Source organism: Centroberyx gerrardi, chromosome 10 (assembly GCF_048128805.1).
Source record: "Centroberyx gerrardi isolate f3 chromosome 10, fCenGer3.hap1.cur.20231027, whole genome shotgun sequence".
NCBI lineage: Eukaryota > Metazoa > Chordata > Actinopteri > Beryciformes > Berycidae > Centroberyx > Centroberyx gerrardi.
The window spans coordinates 14,698,598-14,726,571 of NC_136006.1; the positions used below are offsets into that span (position 1 = coordinate 14,698,598).

The window sequence follows — 27,974 nt, forward strand, 5'->3', positions numbered from 1 at the left end:
GAGCTGCGCTAGCGGCGATCACCGACCAAGCTGTCCGCCGACTATATAACCATGTGACCGCTGTGTGCTCGCGCAGTGACTGCTACACCTGACGAGGATTACAGCCTGCACACTGGAGTCTGACACGCTGAAGATGGACACGAAGGACCAAGGTGCTCAGATAGAGCCGCTGCTGCCAACGGTAAAGAGCACTCCGTGTTATTTTATGGCAATTATATAGGCTAGTTATGTAGATTATTAGTAGGCATATTCCCATCCAGTCTCCAACCCTGTTATCTATCAAAATGCTATTCTGTGTGGAAAATGGTGTTAAAAATGGCGATACAGTCTTTTCTTATACGAAATCAATACCAGGTCATCTTTGCAATGTGATGAAATAACTACCGGTAGAGCTTTGAGCAGTTTTACTAACTCACCTGTAGAGCTCTTCTCAGTGACACAAATGGCTTCTTGTCTCCTCAACAAAAAGTAATTATAGTGTGTTAACTTGCAATATCTGGACACACAGGTCAGTGAGGGACATTGCATTCAATTTGTTCATTTAGTGAGCTACAGTGTGAATTTATCTTCCTATATCCTATCTATCATCACCAAGGTTAGTTTCTAAATTGGCTAAAATGAAGTGAAACATAATATAACTTAACAGCAGTAGATGACCAGAAGGCTTTCCTCCTCTTTTGCTTCTTCTTCTATCATGTTTCAATAAGATGATATTTCCTGAAGATTAACTTTTCTGTGCTGCACGTGTGATTAGTTGATGTCCTATTACTTGTGCTTTATATGGGAAAAACACGTAATTGTGGCAGATGCCCTATTCATCTAGTAAATTGAGACAGGTGACCCCTTGTCACCATGTTATAGAAGTTGGACAATAGATTATGGTTTACATTTATAAAATGTAACAAATGCATTATGGGAAGAGGGTGCTCTAACATATACACAGGTGCACATGCAGGCAGAAAGAGACACACACACACACGCACACGCGCGCACACACACAAATAAACAAACAAACTCCCTTTTGACAAATGTAACTTTTTTTGAGAAATCATTAACTCCTCACATCTTTAACCTAAGTTTGAAAAGGAATCCAGATGAAATAAAATGAAGTCTCTTCCCCATCACCAACCTCTAACCATTTCAGAAGAGGTTTGCTTTCATTATCCATTTGCTGTTTATATCAAAACAGCTTTTTCCATTTAGTTTAAAGCTTGTCAGCTGACAGGCTGTGGACTAAATGTCTTTGAGGTTAAGACTTTCTCTGCTCTGGTTCTTACTGTAATGTCTCAGATAGATCACACTACTTTCAGAGTACTTTGGCTCAATAATGCAAGGGCTCAGCATGACCTCAGCAGTTACAGAAAATCTAGAAATCTAATAACACCTCAGAATTAAGCTTTCATCTGAACTGGAACAAAAACTTTTGAATATCGTCAATATCCTAGCTATGTCATCCAATGAAATTGAATGGCTTATTCCTGTGTTGGAAGTTCACAATACTTTCCAGATTACACTGGATACAGAAATACTCATGAACCCGTTTACCTGTTCAACTAAAGTGATGATTTATTGTCTTTCAGGTCCACCTCCCTTTCTCATCTGGGCGTAGAAATTCGGTGAGTTGTTCAACATTCCCTGGATTTTATGGCTTGTATCATATGAGGACCACAGTAAAACTGGAATCTGTTAGGATCAACTTATTGAAAGTGGATTAACATCATTGATTTTTCTTAAATCTAGTTCTAAAGAGTGCGAGGTCAGGGTGGAGCGGGCTCACTGGTCAAGCTGCAGCTACTGGAAATACTTCCAGAGTGCCCAAGGGGATTTGATGCAGTATGATAAACCACGGTGACGACAAGCTGATCCATAGCTTTAGTGACAGGGACAGTGGCTTTACACAAGCTTCGTCTTTGATAAGAAGCCAGGCAGCAGCAGTGATATCACTGTTGTCCTCTCACGTGGGACGGGTGGCTATGTAGATGCTCATTCACACATCATAGCTGTTTGAAACAACAGCAGGAGAACATAATGCTCCCCCCAGGCAGGCATGCTGTGAAGGAGGGTAGAGGAGTTTGCACAGTGCCTGTCCTGACTGTGGGACATCGCTGCACCCACAGCTCAGCTTCCAGACTCAACCAGCTGCACTCTGACTCAACTTGAACTGTACATACTATAGCAGAGGAAACAGAGGGAGAGGTGATGCATTCTGGGAGCTTGGAGGTTCCTTGTCTCTCTCATGTAGGACGAGGCTTGGTGCTTGGGAGTTTCATTGTTGCAACATGCCTGATTCAAGGCTTTGTGATGTTGGTTTAACCGCCTTGTTGATGTAAAGTACTTCCTCGCTTAATGACATTTTCAAATTGTTGTGTGGTTGATAGAGGGCTGATACAGGCCTAGGTACACAGACCAGAATTTCAGAACATATTGTGAATAGTGAACCTTCTTTCTGAGTGTCCCAAATGAGCGTAAAAGCTTGATAAGAGTTTGATAAAAGCTCTTACAGTTCTCACAGAGACAAAAGTGAAAGCCTTTGCTGCTGAGATCATTGACCCTCTTGGATACGGACATTAGTTCTGCCCAAATGAGGGCTCAAGGCTGCAAACCTCCTTAAATAGCAGCTCTGAAAAGACTAATGTGTCCTTCTCTTACTGGAAGTTTATAGCAGAAACATTTAAGGATTACAGTGCATTTTGTGCTGCACGAAAGCCTGTGCAGTTAATGATATTGCTGCTACTGATGGTTCCAAAATGGCCACAGCCATCTGTAGGGATCAGACAAGTGTGTGCCACATCCTGTGATATCACTTCAGCTGCCACCGTTTGAATAGCAGTCCTCTGCTCTAATATGATTTTGCTGGTCAATAGGTTATTAGTCTAAAAAGCGGCAGATGTTAGTGCTTGGGTTTGTCCAGGGATTAATTAGACCTTATTTCAACATTTCTTTGGTTTCTGCAGTCTTCAGCACTTAATTTGAAGTGATCTTTGGATATTTGAAAATATCATATAATAATAGACAATAGTCCTAACATCTTAATATCCTAGCATCTCTTTTGTCCAATCTCTTTCACACAGCACAAAAATGTGTCTTCAAGCCAGCTTTGTGGGCGAGTCTGACGTGGGCCTCTTGCAGATTTCAAATATGGTTCTCTGACTCTTCCACACAGAACAGGAAGCCATCATGGCGGTTGCTTCATACCAACTGCTGTTTGGATAGGGCTTAACTGATTCTGGTTCACATTCTTCATTAACAAGGAATATGGGGGTAAAGCAGGTGAGCCCTACCCAGAGACAGAGGTGGTCAAAGTGAGGAAAGTGGGCCACAACCCAATGCTTCTCGAGAGCAGAATGTAGAGCAGAATGCATTGCAATTTGCAGCTTACGTGTTGAACATTAATATTGTTAGTTTTCAGAAACATGCACACTGTATGTGAACACAGTGCACATTTAATATGGGCTACTGTGCTGTTGTATTTTAGCAACAAATATGGGCAGTTTAATCTGAGCAGGGACTCTGATCCTTGCCCTGTGTATTTGTATCCAGATTATCAACATCAGCAGCATGGCTTCACTAGCCCGACTAGCCCATGTGTCACTGCAGCTGTGAACAGCAGGGACCTTCATTATTATAATGCCCTGATGGTCAACCAGTGGTCAAGATGGCTCAGGGGGAAGCTGACATCAAGCAAGCTCTCAGTATTATTATAATGAAAAAAACTGTGAACTTGCTGACTGTAATAAATGCTTTGGAGGTGAATCTGTGTGTGTGTGTGTGTGGAGGAAGAGCCAGGTTGCGTGCATTCTGCAGAACTTCCTCCAGCACTTAATCAACACAGTGGTGTGTTAACATGTTAACTAACCCTTTCTCAGCCCCAGCTGTTTGCAGTGCAGTGATGTGTGGTTTAATTGCTGCTTGGATTTACTGTAAATGACTGTGTCAAATGAGTTTTAGCCTAAGTCCATGCCACTGGTACACTAATCTACATACACATGCACGACTATCAGCAATAATAAACAATCATGTCTAAGTATTTATATTTTTTATTCTTTTGATTTAACTGATAAGTTATGTCACACATTTCAAAGATTCTTCAGCAAACATTTTAGCAAACTTATTATATGATGACTGATTTCTGCTATAATGATGTTGATCTAGGAATTTAAGATTATTCTGCGGATGCACTCATTGTAAATTGCTCTTGAGAAGGGAATCAGCTAAATGCCTAAATGTAAAATGTAATTTAAATATTTCCGTTATTACCTAGTCCAAGGATTTTTCTACTTTATTCTAATTATATGTAGATTTTATCTGAATATGGGAGACCATCTTACTGTAAAAGCAGACGGTTGTCCACAATTGTTTTCTTCTAACCACTTTCTCTTCTCAGCTTTGCTCCACATGTCTCTGCTTAGTTCTCAGGTGTCTTCTGGTGTTTTTCATCCAGATACCAGTAAGTGGGCTGCTGGTGTCGTGCCTCCAGCCTGCAGAAATACAGTAGTGGCCAGTCACCCCACCCCATTGCAATCTTGCATCTAGCTGGGAGCACTGGTTACGTGACCTCTGTGCTGCCTTGTGCACTCATTAGCATGCCAGTTTACTGTTTATTTGGCTGTAGCCCATCTAATAAGACATGTAAACAATTTAGCTGTGAATGCTCACACTGTTGTTGTGATAGTGTGTTGGCGGTCAGATTCAGAAGTGTCTGTGGTTTGAAAAGCTACAGCATTTCTAGCTCCAGTACAAGATGCAGACTTGTCAACAGAGGGCAAGAGCAGGAGAGCAAGAGCTGCTTTATCCTGACAAGAATTGTTCAATTATAGATATTCATTCACTTTCCTCTACTTAGCATCTATCTTCCTCTCACTTCATCTTCTTCCTGGGTATTGCATAAGCAGGCCAACATTCACACCACAGATTCTCTCATCAACACCACTGATCTGACTCTAATCAACCAGATCTAGGCACTCTAAGCCGCGTCCAGCTACAATACCAAGGCCTACTATTCACACACTCCTGCTGCATCTCTCTGTGTTGAGGTGTAAAACATTTTAACTAGTTATGGTAACTGCATTGTGAGTTCGATCACATAGGGAATGGGTGGCCAGAAGCACTTTTAAGGGAGGGCATCTCAGCCTGGCGGTGCTGTAGGACAGGAAGATCCATGGGAAATCTATAAAATCCTGATCAGACAGCCTTAATGACATTTTCTGAGGTCATTCAGTATTCTCGTTTGTAATCTGACAAAAGCCCTGCGCTTAGGATTATGTTCTTTTTGCAATGTTTGCTTTGTGTCACTTCCTTGTTTAAATGTCTATGTGACCTGGTGACAGTATGAAACTCACACACATAACAGAGAACATGTTTGGCTGAACTCCAGGTGGAGTAGGGCTATAATCGCAGTAAGTAACTTAATATAGCAGCTTAATGAATTCCGCCAATGTGGAATCATGGCCTAATGAATTGTTCTCTCTCTCCTCCACTTTATAGCAAGTGTAACATATTGCTGTAACTTTGGAAAAGCATTGTTGATGGTAGGAAGATAGACAAATCAGTGATTCAATATTTTTATGATGAGTTTATTACATATCATCAGGTATATGCTCGGGGTAACATTCACCCACAAAAGCATGATAATGGGGTAATTGTTACATTGTTAAGGAGGGGCCTACATTACTTTACTCTCTCTCAACCAGGCTCAATGAGACCAATTTTTTTTTGAATTAAATGATTTTCAAGTAGTGATTCGCCTTTTCAGTTTATGATTTTATGGAGGCAAAGTCCTGTTAACAAAATAGTACAGGGTCGCTGAAGTTCAAACTAAAACTGGAGTTCAGTCTTAGGAAGGTGCTTTGTTGCCCTGTTATGAAAAGCTTTCCGTGTGGACTAAGATGATGCTGTTTCCTCTCCAAGATGATGGGATGATGGGGCAATTAGTTTCCATGGAAACTGTGTTATTCAGTTGGATAATGTGTTTGTTCATAAAGCCCACTACTGTGAGGGAACACCAGGGTCAACAAGCACTGTTCAGCATGCTTGTGCTTTCACAGAAGAAGGATAATACATTAGTGTATTACAAGATACACAATGTTTCTAGGAGGTACGTTCTGCTGTGTTGTTATGACTGTGCACTTAAATGGTGTTTTTATAAAGGCAACAGCAAAGGTGAGCAAATTCTGATCTTGTCATTTATTCTGACAACACTGTGTGTGTGTGTGTGTATATGTGTGTGTGTGTGTGTGCATCTGTCTGTCTATGTGTTCAACAGAGGAATGATGATGAGGCGGTGGTGGACAGAGGCGGGGCCCGCTCCCAGCTGACAACCAACTTCGAGCAGGAAGATCTTGAAGGTATGCGGACAGACGCTGATCATTAGAATGCAGGAAGGGCTTGAGCACAGAGAGGCTACTGCAGCAGAGCCCACCTACGCTGTCCTCAGGAAGACGGCTTCCTCTTGACAGCTTTTTTCCAATATTTCCCAAAAGATAAGAGCAGAGTGGGAGGTAGAAACTGTGGGTGAGCTGCTTCTGCATCAGTCATTTCATAATCGCTGTAAAACAGGGACATACAAAGCATGGATCCAAACAGTATGATTGAGATATGTGCCCATGTTGCACAGCTTTGCTACTAAAGGGCAGCCGCTTTTCCCCATGTACTTACCCATGGGTGGACACAGATAACAGTACGCACTTAAATTTCAAGTAATTATGAAACCATGGGCAGTAGTTCTACAATATGTTGTGTCTTCTTTAGCCTTAAGCCACTATAGTGTGTTCAGCTAGCCAACCTGGCCCTATCCTTAATGCATGGTAGCTTGTGACTATGTAAAGTATGACAGTGCTTAAATCCAGTGTTTAGTGTGGGTATTCAGGATCTTTCAGTGTATAGTGTCTGCCTCATGCTTGACTAATAGTTCTTCAAGACCTGGGAACTTGCCTGAGGACATTAGATGACAGTAGACTACCTACATTTATAAGGTGCAAATGAAAACACATTCTTTGACTAATGCAAGGCCAAAGTATCAAGGCTGTGAGAAAACACAATCCCCATCAATTTATAGTTAGGTTCCTCTTTGCAATTGCTCTCTAGAGGCTAATAGCAAAAAAAGGCCCAACAAATAATAAATTTGTCATTTCTGTCTTAATGGAAAGTTGTAGTACAGTCAGTTTTAGACTAATTTACACTCCCTGAGTTTCCACGCCGTTCACACTGCTATATGAGTAAATAATTGCCACTCCTGACACATAATTAAAAGCCCATTGAGATGCATTTGAGGCTTGTAAAAGGATTATACTGTATGTGGCAAGCTTCATAGAATGCAATAATATTAAACCTTAGTTACATTTTACCAAACAAACTTAGAAGGACTTGAATTAGGTTTGCAAGAAAGGTTGTCAATAACTTAGACAATCATTAGACAACAACAGACATTTTCTAAGCAATATAGTGAATTACATATGTTACGTATATAAACAACATTTTTGGTAAGGCTTTACCAGTCATTCTGGAAAGCATTGTATGTGCAGGGGTTTTCTGAACCTTCATTTCATAGTGCAGTGAGTCATGTGAGTGAGTGGGCTGAGTCACTCACTGAACATGGACAACAAAACAGGAGAATACATGGGAGTGCACACTGACATGCTCTCTCTCTCTGTCTCTGTCTCTGTTTCTGTCTCTGCCTCTGTCTCTCTCTCTCTCTCTCTCTCTGTCTCTCTCTTCCTCTTTCTCTCTCTCTTTCTCTCACTATCTCTCACTCACACACATCTGCACAAACACTCACACAGAGCTGTGAGTGACAGTTTAATGAAAAGTGTTTTTCCATTAAACAGACAAAAGGAAAGGCTACACAAAGTGACAACCATTTACAAACAGGCAGCACACAAGTGCAGACACATAAAACAACGGGTTATGCAAAAATGCAAAGTAACTTACAAACAGGCAACATACATAAGTTACATACATCAGTCTTTCATTCTTCAACAATGACGATGCCCCAAAGTTTTAAAGTCCATGACAATAAGCCAAGTCCTTCTCACTAACTAGATATGATCCAAAAAGAACACCTGAGATGGTGTTTTGTATTGCCATCATAAACATTGATCTAAAAGATGCAGATTCAAAATCATTATGTTTGCAATCCACAAGTTGTTAGCATTGAGCTTGATCTATAGGACATGAGAAGTTCAAAACCATGCAATAAAACACCTCACACTATAACAGATTTAGCATCACAGAGGGAAGTCTGAATGTTGGTTTTTCCCTGTATTTGTGGATGTAACTAAAGCATCTCTGTATGTATATAACAAGTTGGTCAGTAGTTTCAGAACCAATTTTTTTACACTACCAGATGTAAAAGGGAGTCGAGCCCTCGTGGTTCTTCTATGTTAAATGTTATAGTTGAAACATTCTAAGAGCTTTACACTGCTCAAAATATACTAATGATATGAGAGGGAGGATTGAGTTAATGTTATATGGCAAGGTTAATAGCACAGGGAAATGTGACAAAGTAGGCTAATGTTATCCATTTTGACTGCCTTTATAAATGGGGTCCAGATGATTGTTTTATAATGTACATTCCGAAAAAATGGCTTGTCCCTGTAGGTGGAATATACAGTCCTTTCAGAAAAGGGTGATGGTGGTGCACCAGTGTCACAGATTTCTTGCTGATAAGATTGTATTTGAAGACTGTACAGTCAAACATTGCTAAACTGCACCATCATACAAAAAATACTGTGAATCACCGACAGTGTGGATAGTGTACAAAAGAAGAGATCATTAACTCTTCCTCCTTTGTCAATCTTTCTGACTGAATCTTGTTGTTGGAAAGTTGCAAATAGTGTTTTTTTTTTTTTTTTTTTACAACCTTTTATCCCCAAGAACCATCTTTGCCTTAACCTTTACAAAACATTTTTTCTGGATGAAAGGTTCTAAACAGAATCAACTTCATAACTAAAAAGCCTTATTTTTATGTAGTGTACATAATTTTGATAATATTTTATTGCACAACCATAACAGGTGATATTGACTCAGTGTGGTATCATATATAGCATCAGTAAGCATTATGTTCTTATGTATTATCTGTATGAGCAATGCACTTCATCACAGTTAAAAATGGTCAGGATCTAGCACAAATCCATGAAATATAATGGAAAGCTTAATGGAGTAGTGCAGGAGAGTAATGGTTAACCATGATAACTAAAATCATAATGATTGTCTGTAAAGCTTTTGAAACACACACACACACACACACACACACACACACACTCACACACACACACCTATACACACACACACACACACACACACACACACATACACACACACACACACACACACACATTGGAGTTGATCCTCCTCTGCTCTCTATGGGATGTGTCCCCAGGCCACAGGACCCTCTACATCGGGGTCCATGTCCCCTTGGGCAGCACCAGGCACCGCAGCCACCGCAGGCATCGTCATCATGGACACAAACACAGGAGGAGGAGCAGGGAGCGGGACTTCGCCTTGGTGGAGGGGAGAGAGTCTCCTGCTTATGGTATTGGCCACAATCCTCTAGTTTAAACAAAGACTGACTGGCTTGCATTATAACACACACGTGGTTCTGCCTTCGTTCTTCGTCTTTCCAGTTGGGAATGTGGCTCGATTTTTATTGTACGTACATGATTGGAGACTGGAGCCCACAGCATGTTGCCTACTGGAATCACAATCATAGTGGAATTATGTACTTAATCATTTAATCACAGTGGTTCTCAACCTGGGGGTCGGGACCCCTCAGGGGGTTGCGAGATCATTTTGGGGGGTCGCGAGATGATTTATGGAAAAGGAAAAAAGTGTATTTCTACTATAAAAATGTATTATCATGTCTGTTTTTTCAGATTTTTCTCTAATTTCTGCTTTTTTTCTTGTGAAATACTGAATAGTTTTCAGCCTTTCAGCCTCTTCTGATAATAAATCAAATGAAACAACCTGAAAAGGGAAAATCGTTCTTTGGTTGAACTCTGCACACTTGTGAGAACTGCTGACTTAAGATACCTGGTATGACCTATTGAATTTTGACCACTGTGTTCCCAGACACTCCCTCCCAGAGAGTGCAGTTCCTGCTGGGGACAGAGGATGATGATGAGGAGCACCTTCCTCATGACCTCTTCACAGAGCTGGATGAGATCTGCCTGAGGGATGGAGAGGATTCCGACTGGAGGGAAAGCGCCAGGTACTGGAGGCCGTCATGTGATTACACATCGCCTCTTCACCCAGTGGCATTACTGAAAGCTTTGATTGAATGGGCCCGTCACGCTGGTGATCCCACTTACGCTGATTAGAGACGTAGACGTGCGTCAAACGTTTGCAATTACTCTAAGTGATGTCACTGTCGTAATTGCTGGAGCATCTTACTTCTTATGTTACTTTCTTTCTCTCTTTGATAATTGTCAATATTCAAGCAAGACATTTAAAAATTGACAAAATTATGGTTCTTTCTGTTAACCTGGTAAGCCAATGACTTATATACAATGACACCCTGACAAGAGACAATAAGGAAGGACATCAACTGAGTAAAAAAGAGTGAAAGAGAGAGGAAGAGAGTGAAAAAAGAGAAGCACAGAAAGACAGTGAGAGAGAAAGAGGCATTCAGAGGCTAATGTGGGGAGTTCAGGAGAGGGAGAGAGCATGAGAGCGAGCGTTGTCGTTGCAGCCTAGTACAGATGGCAGGCCAACTGTCTGTCATGGACGTCGCCTCTCCCCTGTCTGCTGCTCTGTTGTGACTGGGACTCAAACTCCCGCTGCAGGTGGCTGAAGTTTGAGGAGGATGTGGAGGACGGAGGGGAGCGGTGGAGCAAACCCTACGTAGCCACCCTGTCTCTACACAGCCTGTTTGAGCTCCGCAGCTGCATTATCAACGGCACTGTGCTGTTGGACATGAGGGCTAATTCCATTGAAGAGATCGCAGGTAAATACTGTAGTGGGGACACAGTGGCACCAAATGACTGAGTTACTGGCTTTGTTGACCCTAAAACTCCACAAACGTTTGCTACATTGCTGTGCTATGAGATTGTCTATATAGTATAGTATAGTATAGTATATATAGTTTATATACAGTAGAAAACAAATGGTGTAAGGTTATCCTGCGAGGTAAACCCAATAAAAGTTTACCTTTTGAAGCAAAAAAAAAAATCACTTTTGGTTTGCTTCTCACTTTTTTACCTACAGAGAAATATTTGTTACATCTGCTGTCTGGGTGCTGTGGCTTTGGCCCTTGTGCTCCTTACTTTTGGCTGTGTGTAATGCTGTCAATCTTGGAATTTAAGCTTATTCTTCATTTGCAGTCACTCTGGATAAAACCCTCAGCTAGAGTCCTGAAATGTGGATGCAAACAGCTTGTCTGTGTCTTCCACAGACATGGTGTTGGACCACCAGGAGTTGTACTCTCCACTGGGGGATGAGCTCAGGAAGAAAATGCGTGAAACACTGCTGAAGCAGCACCATCACCAGAACCAGAAGAAGCTGGCTAACCGCCTGCCAATCGTACGCTCCTTCGCTGACATAAGCCGACGGGCGTCCGAGCTCCACCTGGACAAGAATGGTGAGGAAAGTGGAGGACTTTGATACAGAACTCTCTTGGATTCCTTATTGGATCTGTGATCGGGATGCAGATTCATCTTTTCAGTAGTGTTGATGTGATGTGTGTCTGTCTTATGGACACACAGTCTTAACTTCATTGAACATTACAATGTTAATGGCTTACCTTCTTATCTCCCTCTTGCCGTGTCTGGTTTTGTGTGAATGTGCTTGTGTATCTTTATATCTTTGCATTTTTGTGTTGTGTGTGTGCTTGTGTGTGTATGTGCGTCCATATAGGTGTGTATGTGTTGTGTTTATTTGTGCGTATGCTCATGTGTATGGCACAGTGGCAGGTTACCCGTCTCTCTGTTCTACCCTTAAAGTCCTCCCTTTGGGGCCCATTCATGGCAGCTGGGTCTAAGAGTGAGAATCAGCTGCATCACACACCTCTTGCCAGTTCTGTTCCTCCCAGTGTGTTCCTCCCATCTCTTCTCCATTCCTGACCCCATCCACCTCCCACCCCTCTGCTGCCCCCTTGTCACAGCCAACACCTGCTGATTATGTGCGATATTCAGCCCCTGGACAAGGAGGAACAAGAAAGCAATTTATACAGTATCTTGTCTTTGCCAGCCAAGACACTGTAAAACTGTTGGAGAGGGTTTTCTCATAATTTGTGTCAATACATGTTGGCAACTGAAGAAAGGTTTTTGTATCTCAAGTTTCTGGTCAAGAGGTTGTAGATAATGAAAAGGATAAATTACTTGTAGAGGAGCCATACATTCAGCTACACAGGAAGATGATAACCGAGTTGGAAGCAGAAATGTATTTGCCAATAACATTTAACAGGTATTTGACCTGGTGGTTGCTGCAGACAGGCAAAGTGAACAGGAACACTATATGTACAAGTTTTCTCTATTTGTCTCTACGATTTTTCAGCAGCTGCAGTGTGAGACACATAATGCGATATTGCACAGAATTGCAGTAATCATTGCATATTGTAAAGTGTAGTTAGTATGTCCATATAAAGGAATTATCCAAACGCACAGTGTTAGACTTTGTTGTTAACTTACATATTTTCTTTAGATTAGGCTTGAGAAGCAAACACCTGATCATAAGTGGCTGTGCAGGGGCGTCTTGACAACTAATTTCCATTGAGTTAGTATGTGTTTGGTTGAAACAGCCCTAGTGCTGCAGCCTGGCTTGTTTATAAACTCCAGCTCTCCCACCAACACAGAACATGCCTCTGGGCTCTTCTTCATGAAAGGAAGGTCTATTTGTAAAAAGACTCAAAATACAGTATTTACAGCATCATGCAAAGGGCTTAGACATGCCATAATTTGAACAGCTTGGACTAGGAGGATGAGTTGAAAAGGGAAAAAAAAATATTCATGTTCAAAAGAACATTCTATAAATATGTGAATATATTTACTGTTGATCTTCACAGCAATTTTTTTGATGAAACTGTTTGGTTGGATTCTGGGCTAAATTTAGTTAAAGACATCCAGGCTCATAATTGGAAGCATTAATTGCCTTTTACATTGCCAAACATGTTTCATAAGCTTCAAGTTTGCCAGCATTCCACATGACAAAATCAGTGCACGCAGAATGCATCAAACACTTTGGTGAATCATTTTCTGGTATGCTAGATTTCTGAGTGACACATCATGGGCATGCTAATTTCACCAGCGTGGCAAACCACAAGCTAATTTCAAAGCAGCAATCACTGATAAGCTCCACTTCATGCTTTGTGAACATATTAAACACTGTAATTAGTATTAATTTTTGACCCTCTTGTTTAATGGATACTAAATCCCTGCAATCCTGTCAGGCAGCTTGGGACAAACAATCATGTTTTTATCTGCCTGGGTTTTTCGAGACAACAACATTGATGAAAATCCTGGTGGACAAGCTTTATTCACATTCACAATGGTCGTTGCTGTCTTCCATTATTTCTCAGCGATGTAATCTTCACACTTTTGTTCTCTCTAGCGATATGCGCTTAGTCATTCAGTGCTCTGTGAATACATTAAGACACAGTAGATCACACAGTTAACTATGGGACATTAGATCTGCAGCTTCTGGTCCGGCTCAGCCCGTGGTCAAAGTGTTGGTGGTGTGTTGTTTGTTGTTGAAATTGGAGTTTGAAGTTAGAGTTGTTCTTGCCTAAATATTTTTTTAATTGATCCATCGCTCTCTTCTGTGAATTATCCAGGTCAGATGATGTCCTCCCAGTGTCATTTAGCGGGTCCAGATGGAAAAGGGGACGTCAGTAGAGAGAACAGTGCTGTGGACTTCAGCAAGGTATAGTACACACAATGCACAGCTGCCTGACAATTTATTGTGCTAATGTGGAGTTGTATCTTTTAAATGCATTTTAGAATGCTCACATTTGACAGAATATAAACAGAATGTCATTTAATTGTGTTTGGGATAGTGAACAATAAGTCCTGGCTGGTATTGTTAATGGAAAATTCCTCTATTAGGGGATTAGGATTAGAACCATGCTAAGTATGATAAAGCAGCGATGTCATCCATCCACCACCATTCACCATTACTGTAATACTGAAGATAACCACATGACAACCACACACAGATAAAATCCCCATAGAATCATTTTGCATATGACCCCAACCTTTTGTCCAGGTCCCATTGTACTGCATAGTCAAACTGTTTAATGTGCTTTGTCCTGTTCATTGAGCCATGTAGAAATTTTCAATGCACTCAACGCTATATATGGAATGGAAAAAAGCATTTGGAGAGATCAGTGCAGATTGTTCAATCTCATTTCAGATGGTGTCAAATCATCCATAGCATCCTCTTTCCAGCGTGTAGGCGAAATTAGTGTCTACATAACCCATTAAGTTTGCAATTTATCCATATCAGGGCCACTGGATCCACTAAAAGTCCTGTGTCTGCAGCTACAAATTCTATATTTGATTCACACAACAAAATTGTCAGTGTTAATTTAACTCTGAGAGTGTAAAAGTCCAACACTATGCCAGTGTTTATATCAGTCCTAACCCATCAAAGTATTAAAAAGATACTTTTGATAGTTTTGAACACCTGCCTCAGAGCCATATCAGCTCTATGAGTGAACGAACAACTTTTGTCAACTTTTGTCACTGAAAAATCAACACTTATTAACGCTGGGAAATTTGCTATACAGTGCAGTTTAATAGCCGTGAAGAGCAGAATACAGATATACTGTACCCGGATCAGTTTAGCAGTGTCAGCTTGCATGTACATTGTGGGGTCCTACTTGGGGAACATCCTTTAGAAATATTATGTAACAGATCATACCATCCATCTATATGACAATAATCTTTTGTAATGTTTCACAACAATTAATCTATACAGTTGTTATTATGAATATTATGTGTTATGACACACAAAGCCTGGCTGTCCTGGAATAAATTTAGCCCAGAATCCAACCAGTTTCATTCAGATGTACTGTGAGGATAGATAAACAGTAAATATAATCGCTTATTTATAGAATGCACTTTTGAACTTGAATGATTTTTCCGCCTTTTCAACTCATCCTCTCAGTCCAAGCCGCTTAGACGATAAGCTAAGAGGAAAGGGTGTCTAAGCCCTTAACATGATACTCTATATAATGTATTTTGTGTCCTTTTTCAGATAGACCTTCATTTCATGAAGAAGATCCCACCGGGGGCAGAGGCGTGTAATGTGTTGGTGGGAGAGGTGGAGTTTCTAAACAAGCCAGTGGTGGCGTTTGTCCGCCTCTCCCCTGCGGTCCTGCTCAGCGGACTGGCTGAAGTCCCCATCGCCACAAGGTTACTACACAACTTGGTCTTATTTCAACCAAACACACTCAACATTTCACAAATATCTCTTCTTAACGCTGCTTTGAACCCTATCTGACACTTACAGCTGCAACTTAATGGGTTGTGATTCCATTTTGACTGTAAACAATGTATCAAAAACATGAGATTGGAAGGACCATGACCCACCATATAGCCAAAAGCCAGAGGTGGGGAGTTGAGTCTGAAACGAGTCCAAGTCATGTGACTGACAATTTGAATTGCTTGAGACTTGACTTGATGCATGAAGAGAATACCTGAGACTTGACTTGACTTGGGTTCTGATGACTTGACTTTGACTTTGATGACTTGAAAAGGTTTCTAAAGTCGTGACAAAAGATCTTGTGTTTGAGTAAATGACTTTGATTAAAAGTTATGAGATTTGTTCCACCAGACAACTGAATTTAAATCCCGTTTTCTGAATTTGTATGGAATTGAATTTATTGAAGTTGAAACTGATTATAGAAATCATCTATAATCATCTATCAATTAAATCATTCAACATATTGAATTGATACTGGACTCTTGATTTGTTCTGACTTGACTTGGTGTTCTACATTTAGACTTGACATGGACTTGGACATGGACTTGACATGGACTTGTGCCTCAAGACTTGAGACTGACTTGGGTTTTGAGCAAAATTGACTTGGTCGCACCTCTGCCAAAAGCACTTCACAACAATCTATAAATACAGCCGAATCAACTATGTATTCACTGATTTCTTTTTGCCTTCAGGTTCCTGTTTATCCTGTTAGGGCCCACGGGCAGAGGGGCTCAGTATCATGAGATTGGAAGGTCCATCGCAACACTTATGACAGATGAGGTAAGAATCTTCACTAATCAACATGCTGTTACTAGGTAAACATGCTGTCAGGGTTTATTTATTTATTAATTCATGTTTTGGAAAAGAGCACTGGTGCATTGGTTTGAATGTCAACCAGATATCATATTCAGATTTTCCACAGCTGATTGAGTCTACGCAGCTTGTATAACTTCACAGTCCAGCAGATCTCATCAAATTCCTGAAGTGACGGAACACTTCTCAGCATGAGCTCAACTCAAGGCTTTAATGACATACTTTTGGCGATTAGTCAGCCCTCATGTCCTCCTTTTTGTCAGGGACTCAGGCTGCCATCTCTATCATCACTGACAAAAACATGGGCTTTGACAGAATCCAAACTGTATTATTTTCAATTCAGACTGAACTGATTTGATGAAATGTGATATTTTACATTTTGACAGTGTTTTGAAGTGCTGATACTGTATTTCTTTTATTGTTGTTACAGTGATACTACAAGTACGAGTATACATACTAATATATTCAGACAGGACTGAATTCAGACAATCATTTTTCTCATTTCCAGGTTTTCCATGATGTTGCCTACAAAGCTAAAGACCGGAATGATCTGATTGCTGGGATTGATGAGTTCCTTGATCAAGTGACAGTCCTGCCTCCAGGGGAATGGGACCCATCCATACGGATAGAGCCACCCAAAAATGTACCTTCTCAGGTTAGTTTGAACTCCTCTTTCTTTCTTTCTGATGGCAACATTTCAGATCAAATGTATCATTTATGAGGTTTCCTAAACTCATATGACTGTCCTAATTCGATTTTCACTTAAAGAAGATCCCAACTGCTGTGCATTGTTTGTTGAACAGGAGAAGCGGAAGAAAAGCAGTGGTTTACCTAACGGGGTAGCAGATGATGGTGAGGAAGAGGAGCATGGCGGCCATGGGGGTCCTGAGCTGCAGCGCACTGGAAGGTGGGGGAGTCAGAAAAGGAAAAAAAGATCAGTGTATTTGGTTACAGTGAATTCTGATCAGCCAGTATTCCTGTGAAGGGCTTTATGCAGGGATGACAAAAGATGAAGAGAGACAGCTTTTAAGTGCCTGATGTGTAGCTGTGGATATGTAGCTCTGCGGCAGTACAGCAAGCAGCCCACTCACTGCACTGCAGCTTCCTTATTGAAGTTATTTAGAATTGGACATTTGTTCACTTTTCAGCCACCAAAAGTTTTGCATTGCAATATACCTATTAGGTTCTATTTTATGATATTTTAAAAAGAACTTGGTGGACACTGCAGGACAGTTACAGGGTAAATATGAAGTTATGTGATGTAGGGTTAGGGTTAAGGTTATAAAGTGTGCTTCTTTAAATGCAGTGTGATTCAGAAGATGGACATATGTGTTCTTAGTGCCAAGGATTGTTCCTTAAGTGTTTTCTCACAAAAAATAAACTCATGCAGGTAAAGGGAAGATACGGGGCATGTGGATGAGTTATGAGAAGTAAGTGAGTAGTGTATGAGTAGTGTATGAGTATGAGTATTAAATGAAAACAGTCTTTAAGATTGCATTATTTGAGAAAATACATTAATTTTCATTCGACATGAATTGACGCCTAACTACTAGTATTCTAAAATGTAAACAGATTTTCTAAAAATGGACCCTGTGATGAGAAAAATGTATACTGCATTTAAAAAATAATGTGCCCTGTCTATTTCTGGTTAAACTGTTTCAGCCCCAGTAGTAACTGTAGCCATAAAGTGGTTTCCATGGCAACCCACTGCAGTGAGCTCTCTATTTGCAGCCAGCCTTTTCTATCATATATCACTCTAAGTCATACTCAAGAGTTAAATGTTGTGTATCCTGCAATGGAGGGAAAAACAAGTCAGCAAAAAGAAAAAAAAAAGTCTTAAGAAGTCTTCAAGAATGAAGCTGTCAGACTGAAATCTGTAACTGCTTTAGGTATAAAATGTCTGAACTGTTTGCTTTTTGGAAACACCATGGCTTCACTTTGATATCTAATACCATCTCAAAATCTCTTGTACAGTATATTGTATAAGCAGTATCCTTAATTTTCTGAAAATTACTGCAATGGTTAATTTAGTATGAGCCTGAATGGCAAACTTTGTATGATTAGTATGAATTTTTTCTATTCCCAGGCTGTTTGGTGGTCTCTTTCTAGACATCAAGCGCAAGACACCTCACTACCTGTCCGACTACCTTGATGGTTTTAGTTTGCAGTGTCTGGCCTCTTTCCTGTTCCTTTACTGCGCCTGCATGTCCCCTGTCATCACCTTTGGAGGACTACTGGGCGAGGCAACGGAAGGACGCATAGTAAGGCACCAGCCCTGTCCTCTCAACGTTCACAGTGCTGCCAATACTGTTTTACACTGCTTTTGCCCCTCAGACATGTAATTTGCCTCAAGACTCTGTATCAACCATTCAGTAGCTTGCAACCAGACAATGATAGCTCTAGTTCGGTATGGTAAAGATTTTTTGGGTAACCTTCAATCAATAATCTCTCTGTCCTTTCTCATCCCCCAGAGTGCAATTGAGTCGCTGTTTGGAGCCTCAATGACAGGAATAGCCTATTCCCTGTTTGCTGGGCAGCCCCTTACCATTCTGGGCAGCACAGGACCAGTGCTTGTATTTGAAAAGATATTGTTCAAATTCTGCAAGTATGTTTTCTTTCTTTCATCACACTGTATAATGATCACAGGCACAAGCTTTATGAATTTCCATGCCAAATCATCTCACTAAATGGCATACAGCTCATTAAAACCCATGGCATGTAGCCCAGACTGCTAAGGGCATACAGTGCATTTCATCTGTATTTGTCATTGTGATTACATTGTCTGATGCTTATCGGCTTGGGCTGTGGGAGAAGTTCTGTGGAAATGTGTGTATCATCTCTCCAACATCCGGCTTCCTATAGACCATTTAATGTTCTGATTATATGGACAGAAAAAAAGACCATTATAGTTCATTGTGATAATGACTTCTTCCAATCCACAGCATTACAAATTGTAAATAATCCACACATGATGTGCTTTAACATTGAATATGGCTATGTTTTTGCTCTTCTGTCTCCACATAGGGACTATGGCTTGTCCTATCTCTCGCTGAGAGCCTGTATTGGGTTGTGGACAGCATTCCTTTGCATTACACTGGTGGCCACAGATGCTAGTTCCCTGGTTTGTTACATCACACGTTTTACAGAGGAGGCCTTCGCTTCACTCATCTGTATCATCTTCATCTACGAGGCCTTGGAGAAGCTCGTCCACTTGGGGGAACACTATCCCTTCAACAAGAACAACAACCTGGAGAAGCTCTCCCTGTACTCGTATGTGGACACTTATCCTCACACACAAATTATGACAACTTAGAGATGCGTTTGCTCATCTAGGTTTTTTTTTGTAAGGTAACTATGAAGTAATGAAAAAAATGAATAATTACTAAGTACATTTCTTGGAGGTAAATCCCTGACAGATGAGGGATTATTTAGTGGCCCAGATGTTCATGTGCTCCCACAGATGTTCGTGTGTTGAGCCTTCTGACCCCACCAATGGCACCCTGAGGTATTGGGAGATCAACAACGTTACTGCCTCAGAGATCTACTGGGAGGCACTGGAGGTCAAGGTACCAAAAAAACCCAAAAACGATCAGTCATGAAGGTTTTCTATGCACATAACAGCGGAAATTATTTGGTTAGACAAAGGCAGACAGACTGAAATGAACATATTTAGGTTGTTCCCCTTAAAGTGGCATGCTCTCCCAGATGGAGTAGGCCCAAGGGAGGAGATTAAGGACATGTGGGCTGGATTACATTGGATTACTCATGCCAAATCACCATAAAAGCACATTTTTTGTACTCCGGCACCCTAGAGTCTGTTGGCACCGGTGTAATGCTAATCCCATGGTGAGTTTGGTGGACTTAGCTCTGCCCTCTACCTGTTGTTGCAGGACTGCATTGAGAAGCGAGGGGAGTTTGTGGGCAGCGCCTGCGGCCCTCATGGACCCTACATTCCTGATGTTCTCTTCTGGTGTGTCCTTCTCTTCTTCTCAACTGTCTTGATGTCTGCATTCCTCAAGGAGTTCAAGTTCAGCAATTACTTTCCTACAAAGGTATTACACATCATGCATCATAACTAGCTACTGTCTCTGTTAAACAGGGCTTTGGTTGTATAGCATAGTGCAGTGGGACACTCTAGTGGTCATATGTAGGTACTGTGTGATTGTAGGAGGAAAAATTGTCAAGTCATTTTTCTAATAACCTTTGTTTTTGTGTGTTTACACTGGATAATTATTTTAATAAAACTGAATGATTCAAAGTCATTTGGAATTATTTTTACAAGTCTTCCTCTCTCTCAGGTGAGGTCCATCATCAGTGACTTTGCCGTTTTCATCACCATCTTTACCATGGTCACGATAGACTATGTCTTAGGGGTCCCATCTCCAAAACTAAAGGTTCCCAGTGTGTTTAAGGTGAGTTAGGCTGCAAATTAAATTGTTCAACAGATTATCAACAGTCTGCAAAATAATGTATTCAACATTTTTCAACAAACTTTTCAACAAATTCTGAACAAGCAACAACAATCATCTCTTTAACAGCCAACCAGAGATGATCGTGGTTGGTTCATCAACCCGTTGGGCCCCAACCCCTGGTGGACGGCAGTCATATCGGTCGTCCCAGCTCTGCTTTGCACCATCCTCATCTTCATGGACCAGCAGATCACTGCTGTCATCATCAACAGGAAGGAGCACAAACTCAAGGTACTTTCCAGGCCGAGGTTGGAACAGGTTGGGTCTGAGTCTATTATTAGATGGCTTGTACTGCATCATGGAAGCATCTTGATTTCAAGTCATGATCAAAATTATTCAACTTTGGATTTCACTGACGTCTCCCCCTTCAGAAAGGCTGTGGGTACCACCTGGATCTGTTCATGGTGGGGGTGATGCTTGGTGTGTGCTCTCTGATGGGCCTGCCCTGGTTCGTAGCAGCCACTGTCCTCTCCATCTCCCACGTCAACAGCCTGAAGCTCGAGTCAGAGTGCTCAGCTCCCGGGGAGCAGCCCAAGTTCCTTGGCATCAGAGAGCAGCGCTTTACTGGCCTCATGATTTTCATCCTCATGGGCTGCTCTGTCTTCATGACGTCTGTACTTAAGGTCTGTTTGCTCATTTGTCCGTTTTGATCTTTGTGCAGCTTACTCTTCCTCCCATATTTTAAGTTGATATTATAAACAGTGTATGCGACATTCAGTGTCCCTCTGCAATTATAGTATCCTAACATCATACATTTCTCAATCTGTTGTTCTTAGGTTGAGTTTTGAATACAGTAGGTTATTTGTAGTCCTATATTGCAAATGTTTTCTACTGGTTTTGGTCTCCAAAAATGTTAAGTGTTACTGAATAATGTTTCTATTGTCCTTTAGTTCATTCCCATGCCTGTGTTGTATGGAGTATTCCTTTACATGGGAGCATCTTCCCTCAGAGGCATACAGGTAAACTCTGATTCAATGTCTTTGTTTTTCAGGCACTTTCTTTTGCTGACATTACATTCACTGTATGAGAGTATGCACTGGTCTCATGTAACCTTTGATATGATTATGTTCTGCAGTTGTCAGTCTTTCAGTCTTTCTGTCTCAGGCTGGGGACACACTAGAAGACTTTCAAAGTCCTAACCGATTTTGAAAACACATTGCATCACACACAAAACAACGGATTTCAGAGATTGTTTTGTCTCTCAGTCATTAATATTGTCACACTAGACAATTAGACAGGGTATCACACACTTAAAGGTATAACTGAGAATATCCTGTTGACACTGACGTCAAGCCCTCTAATTTCATGGGAATTTGGGTTATCCAATGTGAATCAATAAGTATAAATACACAAGATATTGCAATATGCCTTAATATGCACTGCAAAAAACAGAGATAAAACACAAAAAGAGAATTTAGGCAAAGCCATGGCTAGAGAGACCCAGTCAGTGTGTGGGCTGTACACTTCTCAGCAAGAGCTGAACATGAGAAGGCTTCATCAGAAAAAGGGAAATGGCAGTTAGGCTTGTTACTCACATTCATTGTAGGACATGAGTTCTCAAATTCTGATCCCCACATTATTATCATTGATTATTATTATTAATACTCAACTCAACTCAACTCAACTTTATTTATATAGCACCTTTCATACAAACATGCAGCCCAAAGTGCTTCACATAGCAAAATTACAACAATAAAACAATAAAATGTAAAAAAAAAACACAAAAAAAAATCAATAAATAATATAAAAAAATAAAATAAAAATACAATAAAATAAACACCAGGGATAAAAATAATTTTAAAAACCAATGATTAGAACTTAAAAACTAAGGCTATAACATTACTCCAAATTAAAAGCCAGATTAAAAAGATAGGTCTTTAATTACCTTTTAAAAATACCGAGAGAGCTTGCCATTCTAATATCCAGAGGCAGTGAGTTCCACAGTTTAGGGGCATAAAAACAGAAGGCACTCTCACCGGTACTTTTATGGGACACATAAGGAACATTTAAAAGAAAAGCGGTGGAGGACCTTAGTGATCTGGCTGGAACATAAAATGAAAGAACATCTCTAATGCAGGAAGGAGCATTCAAAGTCATTTAAAGCTTTATAAACAAGTAAAAGAACTTTAAAATCAATTCTAAAAGATACAGGTAGCCAGTGCAGTGTCTTAAGCAGTGGGGTAATGTGATCCATTTTCTTTGTTTTGGTTAAGACCCTGGCTGCAGCATTCTGAACCAGCTGTAGTTTTCTTATAGACTTTTTAGGTAATCCAGTAAAAAGGGAATTACAATAGTCTAAACGGCTAGTAATAAAAGCGTGAGTGAGTATTTCAGCATCTTTCTGAGTTAAAAAAGGTCTGACTTTGGCAATATTCCTAAGATGAAAAAAGGATGTCTTAATGATCTTGTTAAAATGAGAATTAAAATTTAAATCGGAGTCTAAAATCACTCCCAAGTTTGTGATGTTAGTTTTAATCTGTTTGCTAAGACCACCAAGCATTGAGTGCAGTTTTTCTCTTGCTGCTTTGGGTCCTATTAAAAGAATCTCAGTTTTTTCCACATTTAGCTTTAAAAAGTTTTTACCCATCCATACATTAATGTCCGTGAGACAGGCAATGAGAGCATGCAGTGCATTGGGGTCATTTGGCGAGACAGAGATGTACAATTGTGTATCATCAGCATAAAAATGGTAATTGACATGGTGATGGTTAATAATATTTCCAAGTGGGAGTATATATAATGAAAACAAAATTGGGCCGAGAATGCTTTCTTGAGGAATACCATATTCAATACCATGAGTCTCTGATACATAAGCACCCAGGCTGACAAAAAACTGTCTATCAGTTAAATATGACTGAAACCAAGCTAATACACGGTCAGAGAGACCCACCCATTTCTCAAGTCTGTCAATTAAAATATCGTGGTCGATTGTATCGAATGCCGCACTGAGGTCTAAGAGAAGAAGGACAGCAACATAGTTTGCATCCACAATAATTCTTCTTCTTCCAAATTGCAGCAGTTTTCCATGGTGATTTGCAGATTAATTGCCTTTTTTTGGTTTGTGCAGGAGCAACTGTATCTAGTGAGAATCTTAATTTATCATTAAAATCATCAACAAGGTCATCAACTAAGCCAGTGGTGGATGGAGGAAACGGTGTTTACCAGATTTGAAAATCTGTCAATAACTTCATTGTTAATGTTACGTTTCACGACAATAGTCTCTGGACAGTCATTTGATGTAGCAAGAGTGGTATTAAAAAAGACACAAAAATGATCAGAAACGGGGACCTTGGCAATGGATAAAATGTCAACATCAATACCCCTAGTAATAACTAAATCCAGTGTATTTCCATGAATGTGGGTGGCACTCTGTACATGCTGAACAAGATTGAGACAAGCAACAAGATCCAAGAAATCCAAAGCCCTCGAATCAGTGTAGTCGTTGACATGAAAATTAAAATCACTAAGTAAAATGATTTTATCATGACTGGTAAGAACAATGGACATAAAATCATAAAACTCAGATAAGAAGTTGCTATCATGTTTGGGGGGGCGATAGACAGTCACAGTGAGTACAGGCTGTTGAGCTTTGATAACCATTGCTAAGCATTCAAATGTTAGAAAATTGCCAAAAGAACATCGAGTGCAGGTAAAACTACTAGAGAAAATAGTAGCGATTCCACCCCCTCTTCTATTTTGTCTAGTGAAGTATAAAAAGGTGAAATTAGGAGAAGACTCTAACAAAGTAGCTGAAGCAGTTGAAGTAAGCCAGGCTTCAGTTAAAAATAAAAAGCTGAGACCATGTTCAGAAATAAAATCATTAATATAAAACGTCTTGCTAGAGAGGGATCTAATATTTAAAAGTGCTAACTTAATCGAGTCTGATCTGGGCCTCACTGGGGCTGACTGTGTAAGACCAATTTTCACTAGGTTGTGTGCGTTCCTGCCATAATGAAGGATCGGTGCGACATTAATGTGCGAGACCGAGCTGTTGTGAAGAGTACCCCGGTATTTCTTTGTGTTATTGCGACAGCTAACTATAACAGGAATGGAGAATATGTCACTATTCACAACTATAGAAGTGTGGTAGGAACAGGGGGGTATTTTGATGGATTGACGTTGCAAAATGACTGAACTACAACCGGTTCCTACATGACGTGGATGTCAGTCTTTAGACGATTTACAGGACTTCAGTGTGAGTTCTATATTGTAGGCTAGTAGTTGTTTACCTTCTCTGTTGAGATGAAGTCCATCCCGTGCAAAGAGGTCGGGTCGGAAGTTGTCCACAAAAGGAATTCCCATTGCACAGCACAGTCCTTTAAGCCAGATATGCAGCTGGCGCATCCGGCTGAATTTCACATCTCCAAACCGAGGAGAAGGCAGGTGTCCGGAAATAACACACTGTCTGCCAGACTCCAGGACAGTGTCAATCAGAGTTTTAAAGTCATCCTTCAACTTTTCGGATTGTTGTAACTTAATATCATTAGATCCAACATGTGTGACCACTGAGGACACAGAAGGATTATCCCGCAGCAGTTCATGGGGCACTGAATTAACGTGGAGTACCTGAGTCCCGGGATAACAAAAGATTTCTGTGTTAGGACAGTGGACGTGCCGGACCATGGATGAGCCTACAATAAGACAAGAGGGAGAGGGGGACACATTTACAACTTTTTAATATAACTCTTCTGCCTCACCTCACTGTAAACTTGGCTCTCATTGGCTATTAGCAATCTCCATTCGAATCTGTGATCCCCACACACTTCAGGACCCGTCCAGACATCAAGCTTGTCTGGACGTGTTTCATATGATGGGAGCGGCTCAGATCATACTGTGAGTCGATCGGTGAATCTGTAAACTCCTCCCATTACCAGATAATCCGCGTGGACCATCGGTCCAGACCAAGCCTCAGATCAGGGGTTCCTCTCCCGATTGTTGAGGTGGCCAAATATGGTTTTAATCGGCTCGGTAATCTTCTAGTGTGTCCCTGGCCTTACAGTAAATCTGATAATGTTATTTCAGCATCCTATTCCCAACTGTGAAGCACTTTGTAACGTTGTATTTGAAATATTCTATTTAAGGTACAAGTTATACATTTTGGGGATCATTCATCATAATATAAATTATAGGTGATCCAGTCTATTGAAGTGTTATAATTTTGTCAACCACTGACCTTACCTAGTGTTGACTAAAAGTTGATGGAGTCAGAGGTTCGTTTTATTTGAGTATATATTTATTAAAGGAGATTCTTGCAAGAGGAAGAGATGCACACAGCATAGGCTACATACACTTCTTCAGAGAAGTATTCACTGAACAAGGCATTTATGTGTCTTTCAAGGACATGGGAAGTACAGACAACAAGATAAACCCCCTGTGGGAATACACATACTATGTCTTGACTTAGAGTCAGCATAGACACAACATAACATCCTGGTAGGCATGTGTTGATTTTTCTACCACACCTAGCATTCTTCCAAAAGCTTACTTTAATTTTGTGCTATTAATCATTTTGTAAGAGTAGGTGTGTCTTTCCTCAAATAGTGGAAATCTCATTTTGGAACAAAACTGTAAGAAGAGTTTATTGTTTATCCTCTCCAGTTCTTTGACCGTCTGAAGCTGTTTGGTATGCCAGGCAAGCACCAGCCAGACTTCATCTACCTGCGTCATGTGCCCCTGAGGAAGGTCCACCTCTTCACCATCATCCAGCTCAGCTGTTTGGTCATGCTCTGGGTCATCAAGACCTCCAAGGCTGCCATTGTCTTTCCCATGATGGTGCGTAAACAGCCATATCGTGCCATCGCCACCATATGGGGTCTTGTTGGGACATTTTCATGAGATTAAGACACAGCTTAAGCTTAATCCTGCCTGAAAGTGTCTTCAGTGAAAACACCACTTCAAAAACATTTTTAGTCCTGGACTCAGCCATTAATTCTTATTTTGGTCACACCATATTTTTCCAAAAAGCAGATAGCTTTCATCATAAATGTCAAAACACATTAGATAGTGACCATGGGCTAGAATTTCACCCTAACTTTCAAAGACTGACATGTGGAAATCTATCCAAAAAATAATAAAAATTCAGGTAATGTTCAATCTAGATATGATATTTTATGTTTTTTACGTGACCTCACCAAATCTTGCCTAACCTTGATTGGAGAAGATTACAGACCTATTTCTACCATTCATATTTTCAATGATCTTCAGGAGCAGCCAAAAAGAGCTGCCATTGGCTCTGTTTGAAAAGAAAGGATGTCAGTTGGTGTCAAAAATATGGAAATCTATCCTATGACTAAGACTGGAGCTATATATCATATGATGTCATAGCTATTGTTGCAGGAGTGGGTAGTCATACACCATTGATTGATTGATTGATTCTTAACTACTGGTACAGTTGTCTTATGTAAGCAAGGTCAGCCATTCCATTAATCCAGTGTTGTTGATACCAATAGCTTGATACTGAAGTGTTGAGAGCAGGTTGAAGTCACACTGTTATAATGTGTGTCGCTATTTTTTATAAAGTATGGTGTGCATATGGTGCAGAATCAAATGCAGTGTGTCAATCCTGCAGGTGTTGGCTCTGGTGTTTATCAGGAAGTTAATGGACTGTATCTTCACCAAGAGAGAGATGAGCTGGCTGGATGACCTCATGCCAGAAAGCAAGAAGAAGAAACTTGAGGATTCTGTTGAAGAGGTATATTTCTCTCATATCAAGTTAATAACATAATAAGAAGAAACTTGTGGATACCGCTGAAGAGGTACATGTCTCTCATATCAAGTTAATGTAAACTCTAGAAAAACTGACAAATTCTGGAAAGCAGTAGTGAGATGCGCATGTCGGCTGTTGCCTTGTTTTTCTTGTCAATCTGCACAATGTGCATCTCAAGTTAAATTTTTCTCATGCAATTAAAATGTTTATCATTCAATCGTCAGGAGGAGGAGCAGAGTATGCTGGCAGAAGATGAGGGAGTAGTGCAAGTGCCATTAGAAGGGTACAAGTAAGTTAATATATGTCATACTTGTGAAATTTTACAAGTGACATGCTCTTTGTGTAAATTACATTTCATGTCTATACTCATTTGTCACATTAGGATGGAAGTGTGACTTGTTACCTCCCTGCTCTTTTCACAGAGGAGTAACGCCCATCATCAACATCACAGATGAAATGTCCAAAGGTTCTTTTGGGAATACTTGGAATGCGAACGGCTAAGACAACTTCAGAAAGAAACAAGTCCTACCAGAATTATGGTAAGACTTTATTCACAGTCACATCCGCTTTGT

At 40.5% G+C, this 27,974-nt stretch overlaps 1 protein-coding gene across 2 annotated transcripts; it reads left to right on the forward strand.

Moving 5' to 3' along the window:
• Positions 1-133: 133 nt before the first annotated feature.
• slc4a10b (solute carrier family 4 member 10b) lies at positions 134-27,903 on the forward strand. 2 transcript variants are annotated; one of them, XM_071913694.2, is made up of 25 exons: positions 134-195; positions 2,411-2,426; positions 6,263-6,344; positions 9,377-9,529; positions 10,066-10,204; positions 10,779-10,939; positions 11,387-11,572; positions 13,763-13,851; positions 15,187-15,344; positions 16,107-16,194; positions 16,736-16,882; positions 17,031-17,134; positions 18,314-18,488; positions 18,699-18,832; positions 19,252-19,497; positions 19,688-19,793; positions 20,118-20,279; positions 20,526-20,639; positions 20,766-20,927; positions 21,068-21,319; positions 21,587-21,655; positions 26,295-26,468; positions 27,265-27,387; positions 27,630-27,691; positions 27,825-27,903. In XM_071913694.2, exons 1-25 carry the CDS (start codon positions 134-136, stop codon positions 27,901-27,903), a joined length of 3,243 nt encoding a protein of 1,080 aa, XP_071769795.1. The 2 variants fall into 2 exon arrangements, with proteins under 2 accessions (XP_071769795.1, XP_071769796.1); XM_071913695.2 differs by lacking the exon at positions 2,411-2,426 and having other exon boundaries at positions 134-181.
• Positions 27,904-27,974: the final 71 nt, after the last annotated feature.